The sequence below is a fragment of the Vulpes lagopus genome, chromosome 3 (genome assembly GCF_018345385.1).
Source record: "Vulpes lagopus strain Blue_001 chromosome 3, ASM1834538v1, whole genome shotgun sequence".
Taxonomy (NCBI): Eukaryota; Metazoa; Chordata; class Mammalia; order Carnivora; family Canidae; genus Vulpes; species Vulpes lagopus.
In genome coordinates, this window is record NC_054826.1 from 85,131,457 (window position 1) to 85,146,510 (window position 15,054).

The 15,054-nt window shown below is 44.7% G+C and overlaps 1 protein-coding gene across 2 annotated transcripts in view; it reads left to right on the forward strand.

Annotated features, from left to right (window-relative positions):
- EDARADD (EDAR associated death domain) overlaps positions 1 to 15,054 on the forward strand; it is a 64,588-nt gene that overhangs the window by 36,623 nt on the left and 12,911 nt on the right. For both annotated transcript variants that reach the window (XM_041748855.1, XM_041748854.1), the window contains exon 5: positions 11,858 to 11,903. In XM_041748855.1, coding sequence (XP_041604789.1) covers positions 11,858 to 11,903 — 46 coding nt within the window. The remainder of the gene's footprint in view (positions 1 to 11,857; positions 11,904 to 15,054) is intronic.

Below are 15,054 nucleotides of genomic sequence, written 5' to 3' on the forward strand. Positions count from 1 at the left end.
CATTTCTGAGTCAGTAGCAGCTGCTGTTACCACTTGCTGCTGAGCCTCTTGCCTAGGGAGCTTTTAGGCTTTTCCCGGTTCTAAATGCTGGCTGTCTGGCAGAGTAAGCTTGGGTAAAAGCTACTGGAATAAAACCGGAAAACGGTAGGGTTGCTCTTTTCTTTAAATTAGGTTGAGAGGTAGCTGGCAAAATTCTTTCCAACAGCCTCATGGCCTTGGCAGCGCAACCAAATCTAGCAGACTCTGTGCAAACCCGAAGCAATTATGCACATTATAATGACAGGGAATGGACCCAAGCAGCGCTTGCTGTCGATGGTATCTCCCGGGAGTCAGCCTGGCAGGCCCCTACCTGCCCTTCTGTGGCACTCCTGTTTCAAGCGCCAACAAGATCTGTTTAACAGATTGGTGAGTCCTGTAGTTTGTGCTTTGATTGTGTTGGCTGTAGGAAGTCCTTGGTAGTGTCTCGCCACATCCCTGAGACAATGTCCTGAGAATGAGGAAGCAGTGCTGTTTAGGTAAAACTAGAGAAACTTTCCCTGGAACCTGAACTTGCTATTTTTAACTCTGGTGACAGGGACTTCCTTCAGCTTTGCGGTCACTAACTACCTGTCCAAAATAGATTGCTCCTTTTTGAAACAGGCTTGGAGAGGTCTCTCGATACACAGCTGTCTGGAACTTCAGAGGAAGGACAAGGAATTTCAAGGGTGGGTTTTGCTGGGATGGAAACCACCTATTCTGTAAATGCAAGTAGTACACATTTGCCCCCCTTCCCTCTCCCTTCCCCCTTTCTTTAGCCACCTTCCCATCCAGTCTGTGTGCTTGACGCCCCCACCTCTGCTACGGTGATGGGGTGCCCCATTAGGGAATAGATACACAAACCCCTAGAAAGTTAAAATTAAGTAAGATCAGGTGAATCTGCTTAGGGTCTTTGAAAGGGATAGATTCTTTCTTGGTCTTGATATCCTAGGCAGTTTTGTCTAAAACACACAATGATCTGATTCTATCTCCTAGGATAGAACTTAACTCCCTCAGGATGTGTCATCCTACTTGTTCTAGATTATATTTGGGTATCCGGCATGGTGATCTTCAGCTGACCTGCCTCCTCACTCTGTGCCATCTCTGGGAACAACTGCATCTCCTAGCACATTATCACAGGGAGCAGACCTTCCACCTCAGACTCTGAAGTCCCCTCCAACTCAACCCTGTCTGCAGTCTCAGCTCTCAACAGCCCTCCCTTTGTCAGGCATTTTGGTGCTGGTGCTCCTCTTACTGATTATTAGTGGAACTTGCCTTGCCAAATCCTTGGGCTTGGGTAGACCAGTGCCACGTGCATGCTGTGTTTCTGAATGCTGGAGAAGAGAGTGAAATGTAAACTGCTGTTCCCACTACAAATTCATGCTGCCCACTGCAGTCACCATTCCAGGGCCTTAATAAACTTCCCAGAAATGAAATTTTTTTTTTCAGAAATGAAATTTTAAAAGAAAAATCAAGGTACAGACAGTCCCCGACTTAGGACAAGCCAACTTACAATTTTTTTGGCTTTAGTGTGGTGCAAAGTGACACATGTTCAGTAGAAACCACACTTCAAATTTTGGATTTGGATCTTTTCCCAGGCTAGCGATCCACGGTATAATTTTCTCTCCTGAGGCTGGCCTGCAGCCCCAGCTCCCAGGCAGCCAAGCAACCACAAAGGTCAATAGCCAACACTGACAACCATTCTGCACCCACATAACCCTTCTGCTTCCCACTTCCAGTATGGTACTCAATCAATGGCATGAATTCTGCAACACTTTATTATCAAGTAGGCTCCATATTTGATGATCTTGCCCAACTGTAGGCTAATGTAAGTGTTCTTCTTAATTTATTTTTTATTTTTTTTCTTTTTTCTTTTTTCTTTTTTTAAGATTTATTTATTTGAGAGAGAGAGAGTATGTGGGAGGGAGGGGCAGAGGAAGAGGGAGAGAAGCTTAAGCAGACCCCTGCTGAGCATGGGGCTTGATCCCACAACCCCAAGATCACCACCTGAGCTGAAACCAAGAGTCTGATGCTTAACTGACTGTTCCACCCAGGCTCCCCAGCTAACGTAGGTGTTCCTAGCATGCTTAAGATCAGCGGGGCTGAGCTAGGGTGTTTGGTAGGTTTGATGTAGTAATACATTTTCAATTTAGAATATTTTTAACTGACAATGGTTTATTGGGATATAATTCTGTTATAAGTTAAGGATGATCTGTACTCTAATTTGATGTTTCTTTAACTTATTTCTACATCTGAGCCAAGTCAAAATAATATTTTTGTGGCAAGGCACATATAAGCCAAAGGGCAGAAATGCTGGCTTTCTAGCACTTAGTAATTATTTCCTTAAGAACAGCATAAGAAGAGTTTATTAGTCATTAAATTATACAGTCCCTCATTATATCTACTCTAATTGTTTGACTTAAAGGCTCTGTTCTCATTATCATTCAGTGCTTTATTGGCTGTAATGCCTTTAAATTTCACTAGTGAGTTAGAATTTTCACTTAGATTTTCCATTGGTGTGGGTGTTGGGGTGCAGCCACCTGCCTGCATAGTTGAGAGTGCAAATTGATACAACTTTCAGAACACTGGCAGCATCTATTACTCATTGATCAGGTGATCTCTTTTTAATTATCCTACAGAAATCATAACAGAGTGTGTTTGAAATAGAGAAAAATTGCAGATAACTTACATTCCATCTGTAGGGACTGGTTAAATATATTTTGGTACTCTGGCACAGTACAGTTAAAACCATAAAAAGGAGGAGAGACCACTGGCCTTAAAAGATATCCATAAGAGATTATTTTTTAAAAGATTTTATTAATTTATTTGAGAGAGAGAGAGAGCATTGCCGGGGGGTGCAGAGGGAGAAGCAGACTCCCAGCTGAGTATGGAGCTCAACTCCGGACTCGATTCTAGGACCCCACGATCATGATAGCTACTTAACTGACTGAGCCACCCAGGTGCCTCCATTAAGATATTATTAAATAAAACAAATTGTAGGGGTGCCTGGCTGGCTTAGTCGGTTAAGTGTCCAACTCTTGATCTCAGCTCAGGTCATGATCTCAGGGTTGTGAGATCAAGGTCCACGCTAGGTGGAAATCCTGCTTAAAATTCTCTCCCTCTTTCTCTGCTCCTCCCCCACTTAAAAAAAAAAAAGATAGACACTAGTATGGTTTGGAGCTAAAAACCTGTCTCAATCTTGGATCCTATGACTAAGGAATCAGAAAGGACATGCCCCAGATTGTAACCAGTAACCTTTGGAGAGGGAGATGGATTAAGAGATTGGGCTGAGAGAGTGAGAGAAAGATTTCCACATCTCTTGCAGTGTTTTTAAAAACCAGTTTGAGTAGAGATATTAGAGTGGGTTGTGCTGTCATAAACACATCATAAGTTAAAAATATTTAAGTTGAAAATGCATTACTACTCCTAATCTACCAAATACCATAGCTCAGCCCAGACCACCTTAAACATGCTCAGAACACTTATGTTAGTCTACAGTTGGGCAAGAGCATCTAACACAAAGCCTATTTGATAGCAAAGTGTTGCAGATCTCATGTCATTGATTGAGTAACTGAAAGTGGGAAGTAAAAGGGCTGTGTGGGTGCAGAACGGTTATCAGTGTTGGCTGTTGACCTTTGTGGTTGCGTGGCTGCCTGGGAGCTGGGGCCACTGGATAGCCTCAGAGGAGAAGATCATACTGTGGATTGCTAACCCGGGAAAAGATCCAAATCCAAAGTACAATTCTATTGAATACATATTGCTTTTGCACTACCATAAGGTCAAAAAATCATTACGTCTTTTTTTTTTTTTTTTTTAAGAAAAATCATCAGTCAGGAGCCATCAGTACTTTTTATTTTGTGTATGTCTTTGGTATTTTTTTCAAATTAAAGAAAAAGTAGTAGAATAATTCATTCAAACATCTGGATGGTGTTTAGGCCTAACCAACTTCCATATATTGGCTCTCCAACCAAGTGGTCTTTCTTTAGCCTACATGTAATTGTGTACCACGGGAAAATTATAGAGTGAACTGTGGGATGGTGAATGCACTTGCTCACCTCGCAGCCTTGCACGGGTCTGCTCCGGCATCACGTGTATCCTACACCTGGGATTTGTGAGTGTTAGAAATCTAGGCGGAAACCCCCTGCCCCTCCATTACACCCACGGCCTTTGCACAAGCAAACCATAGCCTCCTCTGAAACACTTGGCGATCTTTCTGAACAGTAATCAACCATACTTCATGCTCAAGGGGAAAACCCCTGCCTCCTTCACCTTTGAAACTATAGCAAGGGGATAAAATTACACCTGAGCATGCCCAGCCTCCAATGAGCAGCTGCTCCGGGCTTTGACCCCCACTTCAACTCCAGAAGTAGCAGGCCTTCCTTGTAGGAGAGAACCCTATTTGAGCCAAATGTACACACACCCACAGATTTGCTCTCACCCCAGCAAAGCAGTGCAGCCTTTATTTCCAACTTCTATTCTTCTGCATTTCGTTCTTTCATCCTCAGTGTGAAACTTTCCCTGTTCTCTGTTTTCACTTGGCATTCTCTCTGTGCCTCTTTAACATGTTATTCATTCCTTGTGTTGTCAATATTTATGCTCATGTCTTTGTTTCATTACCAACTTGTAACCTTGAAGCAGCAGGGATATGGCTCCTTTGTCTTCATATGCCTTAGAATGGTCTCAGACACTGAGTTGGTGCTTGGTAAATGTAGCCTGAATTAAATAGACTTCTCAAGGTCAGTTTCTGGAATATACTTTCAAATAAATAGATCTATCCATATGTAGACACACACATATATATATACACACATATATATGTATAAAGAGAGAGAGTATTCTTCAGTAAAGAGTAAAAGTGTAAATAGTTACTGCAATAATAATTTGCAGAAAAAGAATTAAATATAGATTGCTAGAGAAAAATCCAACAGGAGACTCATAGTCTAGTCCTACTGTGTAGAAGCGGATCATCGATAAATACATGTCGTTCAGTTACATGGAAACCAGCTCTGTCTTGAGAATTTACACCATTGAAAGTGGCTTGAGTTTCACTGGCTATGTGACAGGAGAGAGTCTAGAATAGTCTGAATCCATGCTATGGAAGCTCTGTTACTAAATGCATACCTAAGCTTTTAAAATCATATTTTCAAAGCCATTTGCTAAGATACTGTCTTAAAGCAGAGAGATCAGGTTTTACCACTGGTTGTTCTCCCGAAGAAGCCACTTAAGTAATTTGGCTGCACTGGTACCTCAAGTAAGTAAGTCATTTGCATGGAAGGCATCTCTTTTCTGGCCCTTTGGGTATAATTCAGGTTGTTGTGAGCAGTGATAACTTGGTTTGGGTCTTCATGGTGGTTTCCAGTCAGACTCAGTTAATAATCAAGTCAACCAGCCTGTTGAGTGCTTTCCCACCCAGTTATCCTTTCCCTTGTTTGCAAAATAACAAAGATGGCACTCTTTATTAATTAGCTAAGCCAGACATTTAGAGATAGGACTAGACAGTAGAGAAGAGCATGCTTCCCAGAAGACTAGCTCCTAGGTGCTGGTTAGTACCTTCCCCAGCAATCTATCAGCATCTCTAGCTTATCAATCCATCCCCATGTGGGATGTCCATTCATCTTTGAGGAGAAAGTTTTCTCCACAGTGTGTTCTTGGCCTTGGGGTTTCTGCTGCTCTGTGAAATCTCCAGAGCCCTGTGTGAGCCTTGTGTGAAATCTCCTGAGGTGGCTCTTCACCACCTAGTGCCTTCAGCTCCCTAAGCAGAAATGGGACCTGGCTACCAGTCTATAAGCTAACCAAAGTACAAAAGTTTGTGTAACCCAGCCAACTTTCTTTCTGCTCGAAGAGTTTTTGGCAGCAGTTAATACCTTTGCCCAAATACAAGGTAATTCCCCCACATTCACAATGAGAAGGTTTTACAAAATGGGGATTTTCTTTAGTCTGCTTGAATATAGAAAACATTAGTGTTCAACTTTGCAGTCCCTTCAGATTCCTAAGGAGATTAAAAAAATTTTTTTATTGCGGTAAAATACATGTAACATAATATTTACCATCTTGATCACTTTTAAGTATATGGTCTATGGCATTAAGTCCATTCATGTTGTGCAACCATCACCACCACCCATCTCTAGAACTTTTTCATTCTCACAAACTGAAACTCTATGCCCATTATATATGAATTCTCCCTTTTCCACTCACCCACCTCCTCATAATTACTATTTTACTTTCTGCCTTTTGAATTTGATTCCTCTAGGGACTTCATTTAACTGGAATCATACAGTATTTGTCCCCTTGTGTCTGGCTTATTTCACTTACCATAACATCCTCAAGATTCATCCATGTTGTACCCTGACTCAGAATTTTCTTCCTTTTTGAGGCTGGATAGCATTTGGCATTTTGTTTTGTTTTGTTTTTTTTCTTTCTTTTTTTTTTTAATTTTTTTTTAATTTATTTATGATAGGAACACAGTGAGAGAGAGAGAGGCAGAGACACAGGCAGAGGGAGAAGCAGGCTCCATGCACCGGGAGCCTGATGTGGGATTCGATCCCAGATCTCCAGGATCGCGCCCTGGGCCAAAGGCAGGCGCCAAACTGCTGCGCCACCCAGGGATCCCGCATTTGGCATTTTGTTAATCCATTCACCTATTCATCTAGGCTAAACCCTAACCCTGGTTGTTTGGGTTATTCCATCTTTTTTCTTACCTAGAACTTTCTCTGTTGGCATACAGACTCAACCATACCCAGAAACTATTCTCTCCCACAAAGCCAATACTTTATACTTGAACTCCATTCATAATTAAAACAAGACCTCTCAACAGAAGTCTTTTTTTTTTTATCATTTGTAAATGGTGATTCTTAGCTCCTAAATAGCTCTTGGAGCAGTCAGTGAGCTAGTCCAAAGGCATTATGCACCTGGCATAGTATGCACTTTGCAGAAGTAAGTCCTTGAGAAGTCTGGAAGGAATTAGGGAAGAAGAAAAGGAGTGGGGTGAGGGGGTGAGGGTGCTAGTTTCAGAAGTTGGCATAGAACAGGGGGAGTCTTGTATGTGATAAGATCCCCTAGAGGGGAAGGGGCAGACATGCAAGGGGAGGGATAGAGTTGGAAGTCTTTGAAGCCCCTGGCTTATTTCCCCTGCTGTCCTGGGCCGCTCACACCTAAGCCCGGTGCCACTCTGACTCACCACTCTGGCCTCCGTGTTCCTGGATCAGTTTTAATGGGATCAGCAAGATCTCAAGCTGTGGCTTATGCAGCTGAGGACCATCCGTTCCCTCAGGCCCCATTCCTGGGTCCCAGGGATGCCACGGGCTGGACTTCCCTGCCCAAGTCTAGCTCTCCAGTCCCCTGGACTCCAGTTACTAGAACCAGGCCAGTGTTAGGTTCCCAACACCAGTACACCTCCTGAGGACTGGTAGTGGCTCTGCCCATCACCAGGGGTCACCTGCCTACACTTTCTACTGGTACAGGACATCTCTCTGATATCCAAGTGGAGCCCAGTCTCCTTTTAGAAATCCCTCCCATTAACTGCTTCCAGAAACATCACAGAACCTGCCACATTCTCTGTATCCCAGCTCTCATCAGCTGATCCTCTGCTCCCTTGTCCACCTCAGAGCACTCATCAGGTTTGACGTGATCTTGGAGGCAAGACCTGTGCTATAGTGGGAGGCTCCCTGGCGACGATGCTGGATTCCATTATATTGACCTAATATTTCTGAACACAGCACGTAAACTCAGTGCTAAGCCATATAGAGATGGAGAAGATATGTCCCACCCTTCCCGGTAAGGGCCATTGAAAACATCTTCACAGGACCATAGTTCAAGGATAAAGGTTGGGGCTTGAAGGTGAAAAGACACCATCTCTTTGGAGATGGGAGAAGGAGGAGAGCGAGGATGAATCCACTGGCCCAGCCACCTCTCGGGAGAAGAGACACAAATGGGGATGAGGCCTTCAGCAGAGTGGAGAAGGTTTGGAACAGAACTCGAGAGGGCCTCAAGAAGGCAGATCCAAACACAGCCAAGGAGCAGCTGAGGCCCAGCTGAGGTCAGATATGTGATCCTATGAATGTGGAAGGTTTGTCACTTCTTTTTCCAAAGCAGCACTCAGCAGTTTAGAGCAAGTTGGGGGGAAGGTAGGGCAGAGGTAAGGATTGGCCTACAGAGGCCCACTGCTGGCAGACAAATCTAGGATGTTTTTAAACACATGACTGAGTGGACAGGAATCCAGGTGAGGCCAGAACAGTGGAGCAGGGGGCAGGCTGCAGAATCAGTGACCAAGAAGATGAGGCCACCAAGGAGGATTGGAGGGCATGAGGGAGGCATAGGGAGAGCATCACGAGGGAGGAAGTTCATCCCCTGGCCTGGGGAAGAGACTCCACACCCCATTTGTGTCCTCTTTCCTTTCTCCTCCCACTCGCCGTCGCTTCCACAGATATTACGTGTTATCTGCCTCAGACGTGCTAATCACAGGACATGGCATGGACAGGGGCCCTTGCCTGGTAGTCCAAGGTCGAGGGTGGGAGAGAGACACCTCAAACCCCTACAGCCAGTGGAGCAAGCATCCCTTGGGGTGGCACAGACAGGATGCCGTGGGAGCACCCCAACACGGAACCCAGGCTGGGGCCTTGCAGAAGGCTTTCTAAGAGGAAGTGATGTCTGAGCTGGGAGCTCAAAGATAAGAGAAATTTTGGCAGACAGAAGGGCCGAGGGAGGGGAGCGCGGCAGGCGGACCCCCCGCATCCTCCCCACCCACCTGGCAGAAGCGGTTTTCATGTCCATCTCTGCTAGATTTGGCTCTGACCACACGTCCTGCTCTCCAGTGTCTCTCTCTCTCCTTCCACCATCCTGTCAACATCCATATTTTCATCTCCGGCCTTGGTCTCCTTCAAGGGCCAGCACCCTGTTTTCAATACCCACAGACATCTCATGGTCTTTTTTTTTTTTTTTTTTACATCTCATGGTCTTAACCATCACTCTTCAAAACTCGCTCTTGATTTCACACCTCATGACCCTTTCTCTGCAGTGGCTTCCTTTCCTAGATGAGCTGTGTAAGGTCTCCTTAATTGTCACCTTTGAGGCCATCTTATTCTCCCCCACCACACCCACAGTCACCTGGCCTGTACATGGCTCTCTAGCTGCCATGTTCCTGTGCTGTGCACAGAGCCAGGTGGTATTTCCTGCTTTGCTCCTGGATAGCTCTGAGCATGCCTGCTTCTGGCAAAGAGCTCCTGAGTGACCCCCCCCCCTCCCATTGTCTGTGAGATGAAGCCCAGCTCCTTAGACAACCAGGTCAGAGTAAATCCCTCCCAGCCTCAGTCTGGCCTCAGAGCATCTCCTTCTATTGCTTCTTATGGCCTTTGCTTCAGACAAAGTGCCCTATGGGCACCATGTTGCCACTTCCTTGCTAGCTCACGTGGGCCTCCAGCTCAATGCCTTGCCTCCAAGTACCCACTGTCCAGATCCTCAGCAAAGTTCATCTCAAACATCTCTGGAGAAACCTCCTCTGGTTTTTTTCCTGTCAGAGGAAACGTCTCCGCTCTGATTGGGTCTATGCATCCCTATTGGAACTCATCACCTCTGCCTTATACTTTAGTTATTTATGTGCATCTCTATTTCCCCAGCATATCTGATGGCAGGCCTTGAGGTCAGGGGTTCAGATTTATCTTTGTATATAGGTTCTGACATGGGGAGCTGGTGCATATCAGGTGCTTCATCAAGAGGTATTGAGTAAAGGCCATTTTTTAAAAATGCAAAAATAAGTCTTTTCTGATTTCACTCTTGGACAGCTAACCTAAGAAGTAGCATAACATAATAATCAGAGTAAGAACAGAGATAATAGATATTCTTCTGTATTCTGTCTCCATCAACGTTCACACCTCATTCTGTGTCATGTCACATCCCTTGTCTCTCTCACAGGGATGATTCTGGCCAGATGTTGTCTCTGATACAAATTTTCTCCAGGTTATGAGAAATCCAGTCAAATCCATGTTAACGTAGTCTTTTGTTAAAGGAATGCTCATGTGTTGGCAATGATCCCTGTTGTACCACAGAATCTGTCAAGTTTTAACATTTGTGTCTCTAAACACCAGCTGAAGGTCCTGTTTCTGTTTGCTCCCTGCACGTTTCCGGTTCGGGGAACAGAACCATGAGTCTGCTGATAAAAGAGCGGGCCTGCCCCATCCTGCTGCAGTTGTGCAGATGTGGGAAGGCAGGTCCTTACATGACCGGTCCAACAGTGGCCCTACCATTGTAGAGCCTTGGAAAAGTAAAAAGGAGATTGTTGTTCTTTCACAAACTTCCTATAACCTTTACCCAGTGTACGCATCAGAGTGAGCAGGTTGCTTTTCGTCCCAGTTAGGACAGTGACGAGGAGCAAGGCTCAAACAGAAATAAGAAATATTTAGATTGGGGGGGAGGGTGGATGCGGAATCTGGCTGGTTAAACACAGGAATGCTGCTCATGTGGGGATAAAAAGGAGGCTCATAATTAGATGAGTGTATCTACGCTGCTGAGACATGGGAATATATGAGCTCGGAATGAGGGAGAGGGCTTCTCAGGAGATGAAGAGAAGACTAAAAGATCGACACCTTTTAAAGAGTCGCACATCTTTAAGGAGGAAACTGAGAATGCAGAGGTCTTTGGTGACGAGCCTATATGTGGCCCCCCCTAATCCACAAAGGAGGATGCAGAGACCAGGGCTTTTGGATGCAATTCCAGTGCTGCTTCCAGAACCCGATGGAAGGGGGTCATAGTAGCTATTGGGAGGGGTTTCCATTGTACAAAGATGGAGTTAACACAAATAGACGCATCCTGAGGATGGTCTCCTCTACTGACGTCATGGAAAACTCATTTGTGCACACACATCCTCCAACCAGGTCAGAGTAAATCCCTCCACGTACCATATCTGGTGGCCTGGCCCTACTTGTAAAAATAGAACCCCCGGTAGAAGGGCAGAAACGCTATTATCTCTGCAGATACTTGGACACTGCCTTTTGACAGTTTCTTCTTCCTGTTCTGAGATATATATATATATATATATATATATATATATATATATTTTTTTTTTTTAAATACAATAGAAGGAGCACCTGGTGGCTCAGTGGTTGAGCGTGATCCTGGGGTCCTGGGATCAAGTCCCATATCGGGCTCCTTGCAGAGAGCCTGCTTCTCCCCCTGCCTGTGTCTCTGCCTCTATCTCTGTGTCTCTCATGAATAAATAAATAAGATCTTAAAAAAAGAAAAAAAAAAGAATAGGGCAGCCCGGGTGGCTCAGCGGTTTAGTGCCGCCTTCAGCCCAGGGTGTGATCCTGGAGACCCGGGACTGAGTCCCACATTGGGCTCCCTGCATGGAGCCTGCTTCTCCCTCTGCCTGTGTCTCTACCCTCCCCCCAACCCTGGCTCTGTATCTCTCATAAATAAATAAAATATTTAAAATAAATAAATAAATAAAAATATTTTAAAAAATAAATAGAATAGACATGTAAATAAATTACAACCTAGACTGACAACAAGCCCAAGCAAAGAGTAGATAGGGAACAAGAGAAAAGTCATCCCTAGTGTGAAATAAAAGTAAAACACCAGCACATTGTTCATCTATCAGTGTCTACCATGTGCCAGGCACTGTTCTGGGCATGGATGACCCAGCACAGGGAGCAAACAGACAAATGCCCCTCACTTCCAGGAGCTTCTATTCTAGAGGGAGACACAGCGGTCCCTGCTCTTTACTGTTTTTGAGATCCATCGCCACCCACCCTGCTGGGCTTCGGTGGAAATTTAACTACGTTGGAAAATTGATAATATCTCCATTCATGTATGGGTGTGATTCTAATGAAGGCTGCTTTCTGGTTGACAGGGAGAAGAAAATGGCTTTCCAGACAGTACTGGAGATCCCCTTTCAGGTAAAGGACTGATTCGACAGATGTCTGGGTTTCTCTGATAACTGGCACAGCTAAACTAAAGATAATTTGCAAATCTGTTTGTCATTAATTTTAAAAATCTGTATTATGGACAAGAGAAACTTTCCAACCACAGGCCGCAGGGAACTGCAAGGAAATGTTAACCAGATTTCACAAAAGGTATCAGAGTCTTTTCTCCATGCTAACCTGACTTGGCTCATGAGGGTCACAGCTGGGTTCTTGATAGGAAAAGTTTTGGATGGGGCACCAGTCAGAACAGAGCAAACCTTCCTCCTTCAGAGTTAGCATGGATGGAAAACTGCCAGGTAGAAGAAGGCAAGGGGGCTGAGGCCAGCCAGGGTAGCCAGCCATTGCCTCCATTCCCCGCCCTGTGCCCTGGCGCCCCATGCTGTGAGCCCCTTTCTGCTGTTGGTGTGTTTAACCAGAGCAACATGAAGATCTTTCTCCTCCACCACTTGTTACTTTAAGTTGGAAACTTTGGCAATCTTCAGATTTTATATTAGTTGATCACAGAGAACATCTGGAGTGAGCATTAACATAGGCTACCAAAAGAATGATTAAAATACAGAAAAACCTCATTAATGTTTTCTATACCTTTTAAAACACCTATTGAAGGGCTGAGTCATCAGGGTTTTGTTTCTTTCTTTTTTAGGGAGAGGGTGGTGGACCCTAAAACCCCCAGGGTAATCCGTCACCACCAGATCTACTTGGACTGCACACATGACCATGCTGAAAATCAGAACTTGGGATGTATTCTCAACTTTTTTTTTTTTCCCCTTAGAAACATGATGTTATCAGTGCCCAGGGGGCCCAGTCTGTTAAGCATCTGCCTCTTTTTTTTTTTTTAAGATTTTATTTTTATTCATGAGAGACAGAGAGAGAGGCAGAGACGCAGGCAGAGGGAGAAGCAGGCTCCCTGTGGGGAGCCCAATGCAGGACTTGATCCCAGGACGCTGGGATCATGGCCTGAGCCAAAGGCAGATGTTCAGCCTCTGAGCCACCCAGGTGCCCAAGCATCTGCCCCTTGATCTCAGCTCAGGTCTTAATCTCAAGGTCGTGAGTTCAAGCTCTACCTTGGGCTCCACTTAAGAGAGAAAGAGGAAGGAAAGAAAGGAAAGGAAAGGGAAGGGAAGGGAATGGAAGGGAAGGAAGGGGAGGGGAGGGGAGGAAAGGGAAGGGAAAAGAAGGAAGGAAGGAAGGAAGGAAGGAAGGAAGGGAGGGAGGAAGGAAGGAAGGAAACATGATGTTAGTAACAGTTATCTCTGGGTGGTGAGACTCTAGGTGATTTTTTTTTCACTCAGTGGATTTTTATTTATTAAGGACCTACTGTGTGCCAGGTTCCCTAAGGAAGCCACGTGGCAAAAGTACTGGGAGACAAGTTGGTATCCTGGTTCTAGTTCAGGCACTACCATGATGAGAGAAGTCAAAGGGGAAACTGAGCCAGATGAACTTGCAGTGGAGCCTTCCCACCGGGTTTCACAGGACAGGGCCAATGTCAGGGTCCCATCTGGACACCCGCTGGAACTAGCCTCCCCTGGACCACACCCCACCCCTACCTGAGGCTAAGACCGCTGGCCAGCATTTATCCTCTCTCACAAATGCCACAGCAGACAAGCTCAGATTAGAAGCACCTTGCTGGGGACGCCTGGGTGGCTCAGTGGTTGAGGGTCTGCCTTCAGCTCAGGTTGTGTTCCCAGGGTCCTGGGATCCAGTCCCACATCAGGTTCCCTGCAGGGAACCTGCTTCTCCCTCTAGCTATGTCTCTGCCCCTCTCTATATCTCTTATGAATAAGTAAATAAAATCCTTAAAAAAAAAACAAACAAAAACCCTCCCTGGGTAATATGAGGAGGAGAAAGCATCTTTGGCACATAAGCAGTCAATTTTTGTTTTCTTTCCACCCTTTTCTATTTTTTTTTCACTCTTTTCTATTTTTAAAATTTCTAACATGAGTGGATATCAGAAAAATCTCTCTTCCCAAAACTTTAACCTGTATCTACAAATCCATATATAACAAATGATTAGATGTAGACAAATAAATGTATACAACGTGTGGTAAAATGACCAAGGACATCCGTAAAAGGCTGATTCACCTGGGTGCTAAGGGCATGAATTTTTTCCCCCATGCTCATCTGAATTTTCAGATTTTCTGCAATAAGCACATATTTCTTTTCTAATTAAAAAAAATGTGTATTTAGACTTTGAAAGGACTAGCACCCTCCCCACTAATGTGGAATGTGAGCTAAAATGGAAATGGATATGGTAAGTTATTTAGGAATATCTATAACCTTTATAAATTAAAGTTCTTATTGATAGATTAACTTTCATCAAATTTCACTTGTCTCTTAAAAAACTTTCCCTGTGTCAAAATGAAATGGAAAACTTTTGAAGAGAATAAACTCCTCACAGTGATAGCAAGTGATATTATTGAGAGCAGATGGTGCTATTGAAGTTGGTACCTTTGGCAGCTGGCATAGTACTCTGCACACAAGAGTTAATGTTCAGGTGTTTGGTTGGAGTTTTGGTTTTGTTTTTGTTTTTCCTAAACAGGTAGATGAGACACACTGACTTAATGGCTTTGCTCTTGGATAAATAGGCAAAAGCTGATCCACATATTTCAGTCTTTGAATGAGGGTAGCAACTTAAGATTTATTTTATCATTTTAGTTACAAACACTAATTTAGCACTTACTGTGTACCAGGCCCTGTTCTGAGCCCTTTAAAAAGCCGCTTAGAAAAAGTGCACATGACAACTCAGAACTTACTTTCCTCACCAGGTGGATGTTACAGAAACAATGCTGGGTCCCGTGGCTGGTGCTGGGTCACAGGAATCCTAAGTGGGAACTCAAGCCCAGGGCCTGGCCAGGAGCTCAATCCCAACCACTGCACCAGGCTGCCTCTCTACTGGTCAGACGCAGTGGCCGGGTAGTAACCACATTGAATGTTGGAGTCATACAGTGGGGTGCGGGTCAGCTATCTCAGATACGGCCCGAATCTGGAAGGCAGCCCAAGCCCACGCTCCCACCACCACCCCTATCCCTGGCCCCATCTCCAAAGTCAGTCTCTGAACACTGCAATACCTTTCACAAAAAGTTTGCTACTTTCCCTAGATCAGGCCCCAGGCCTTAACTCAGAG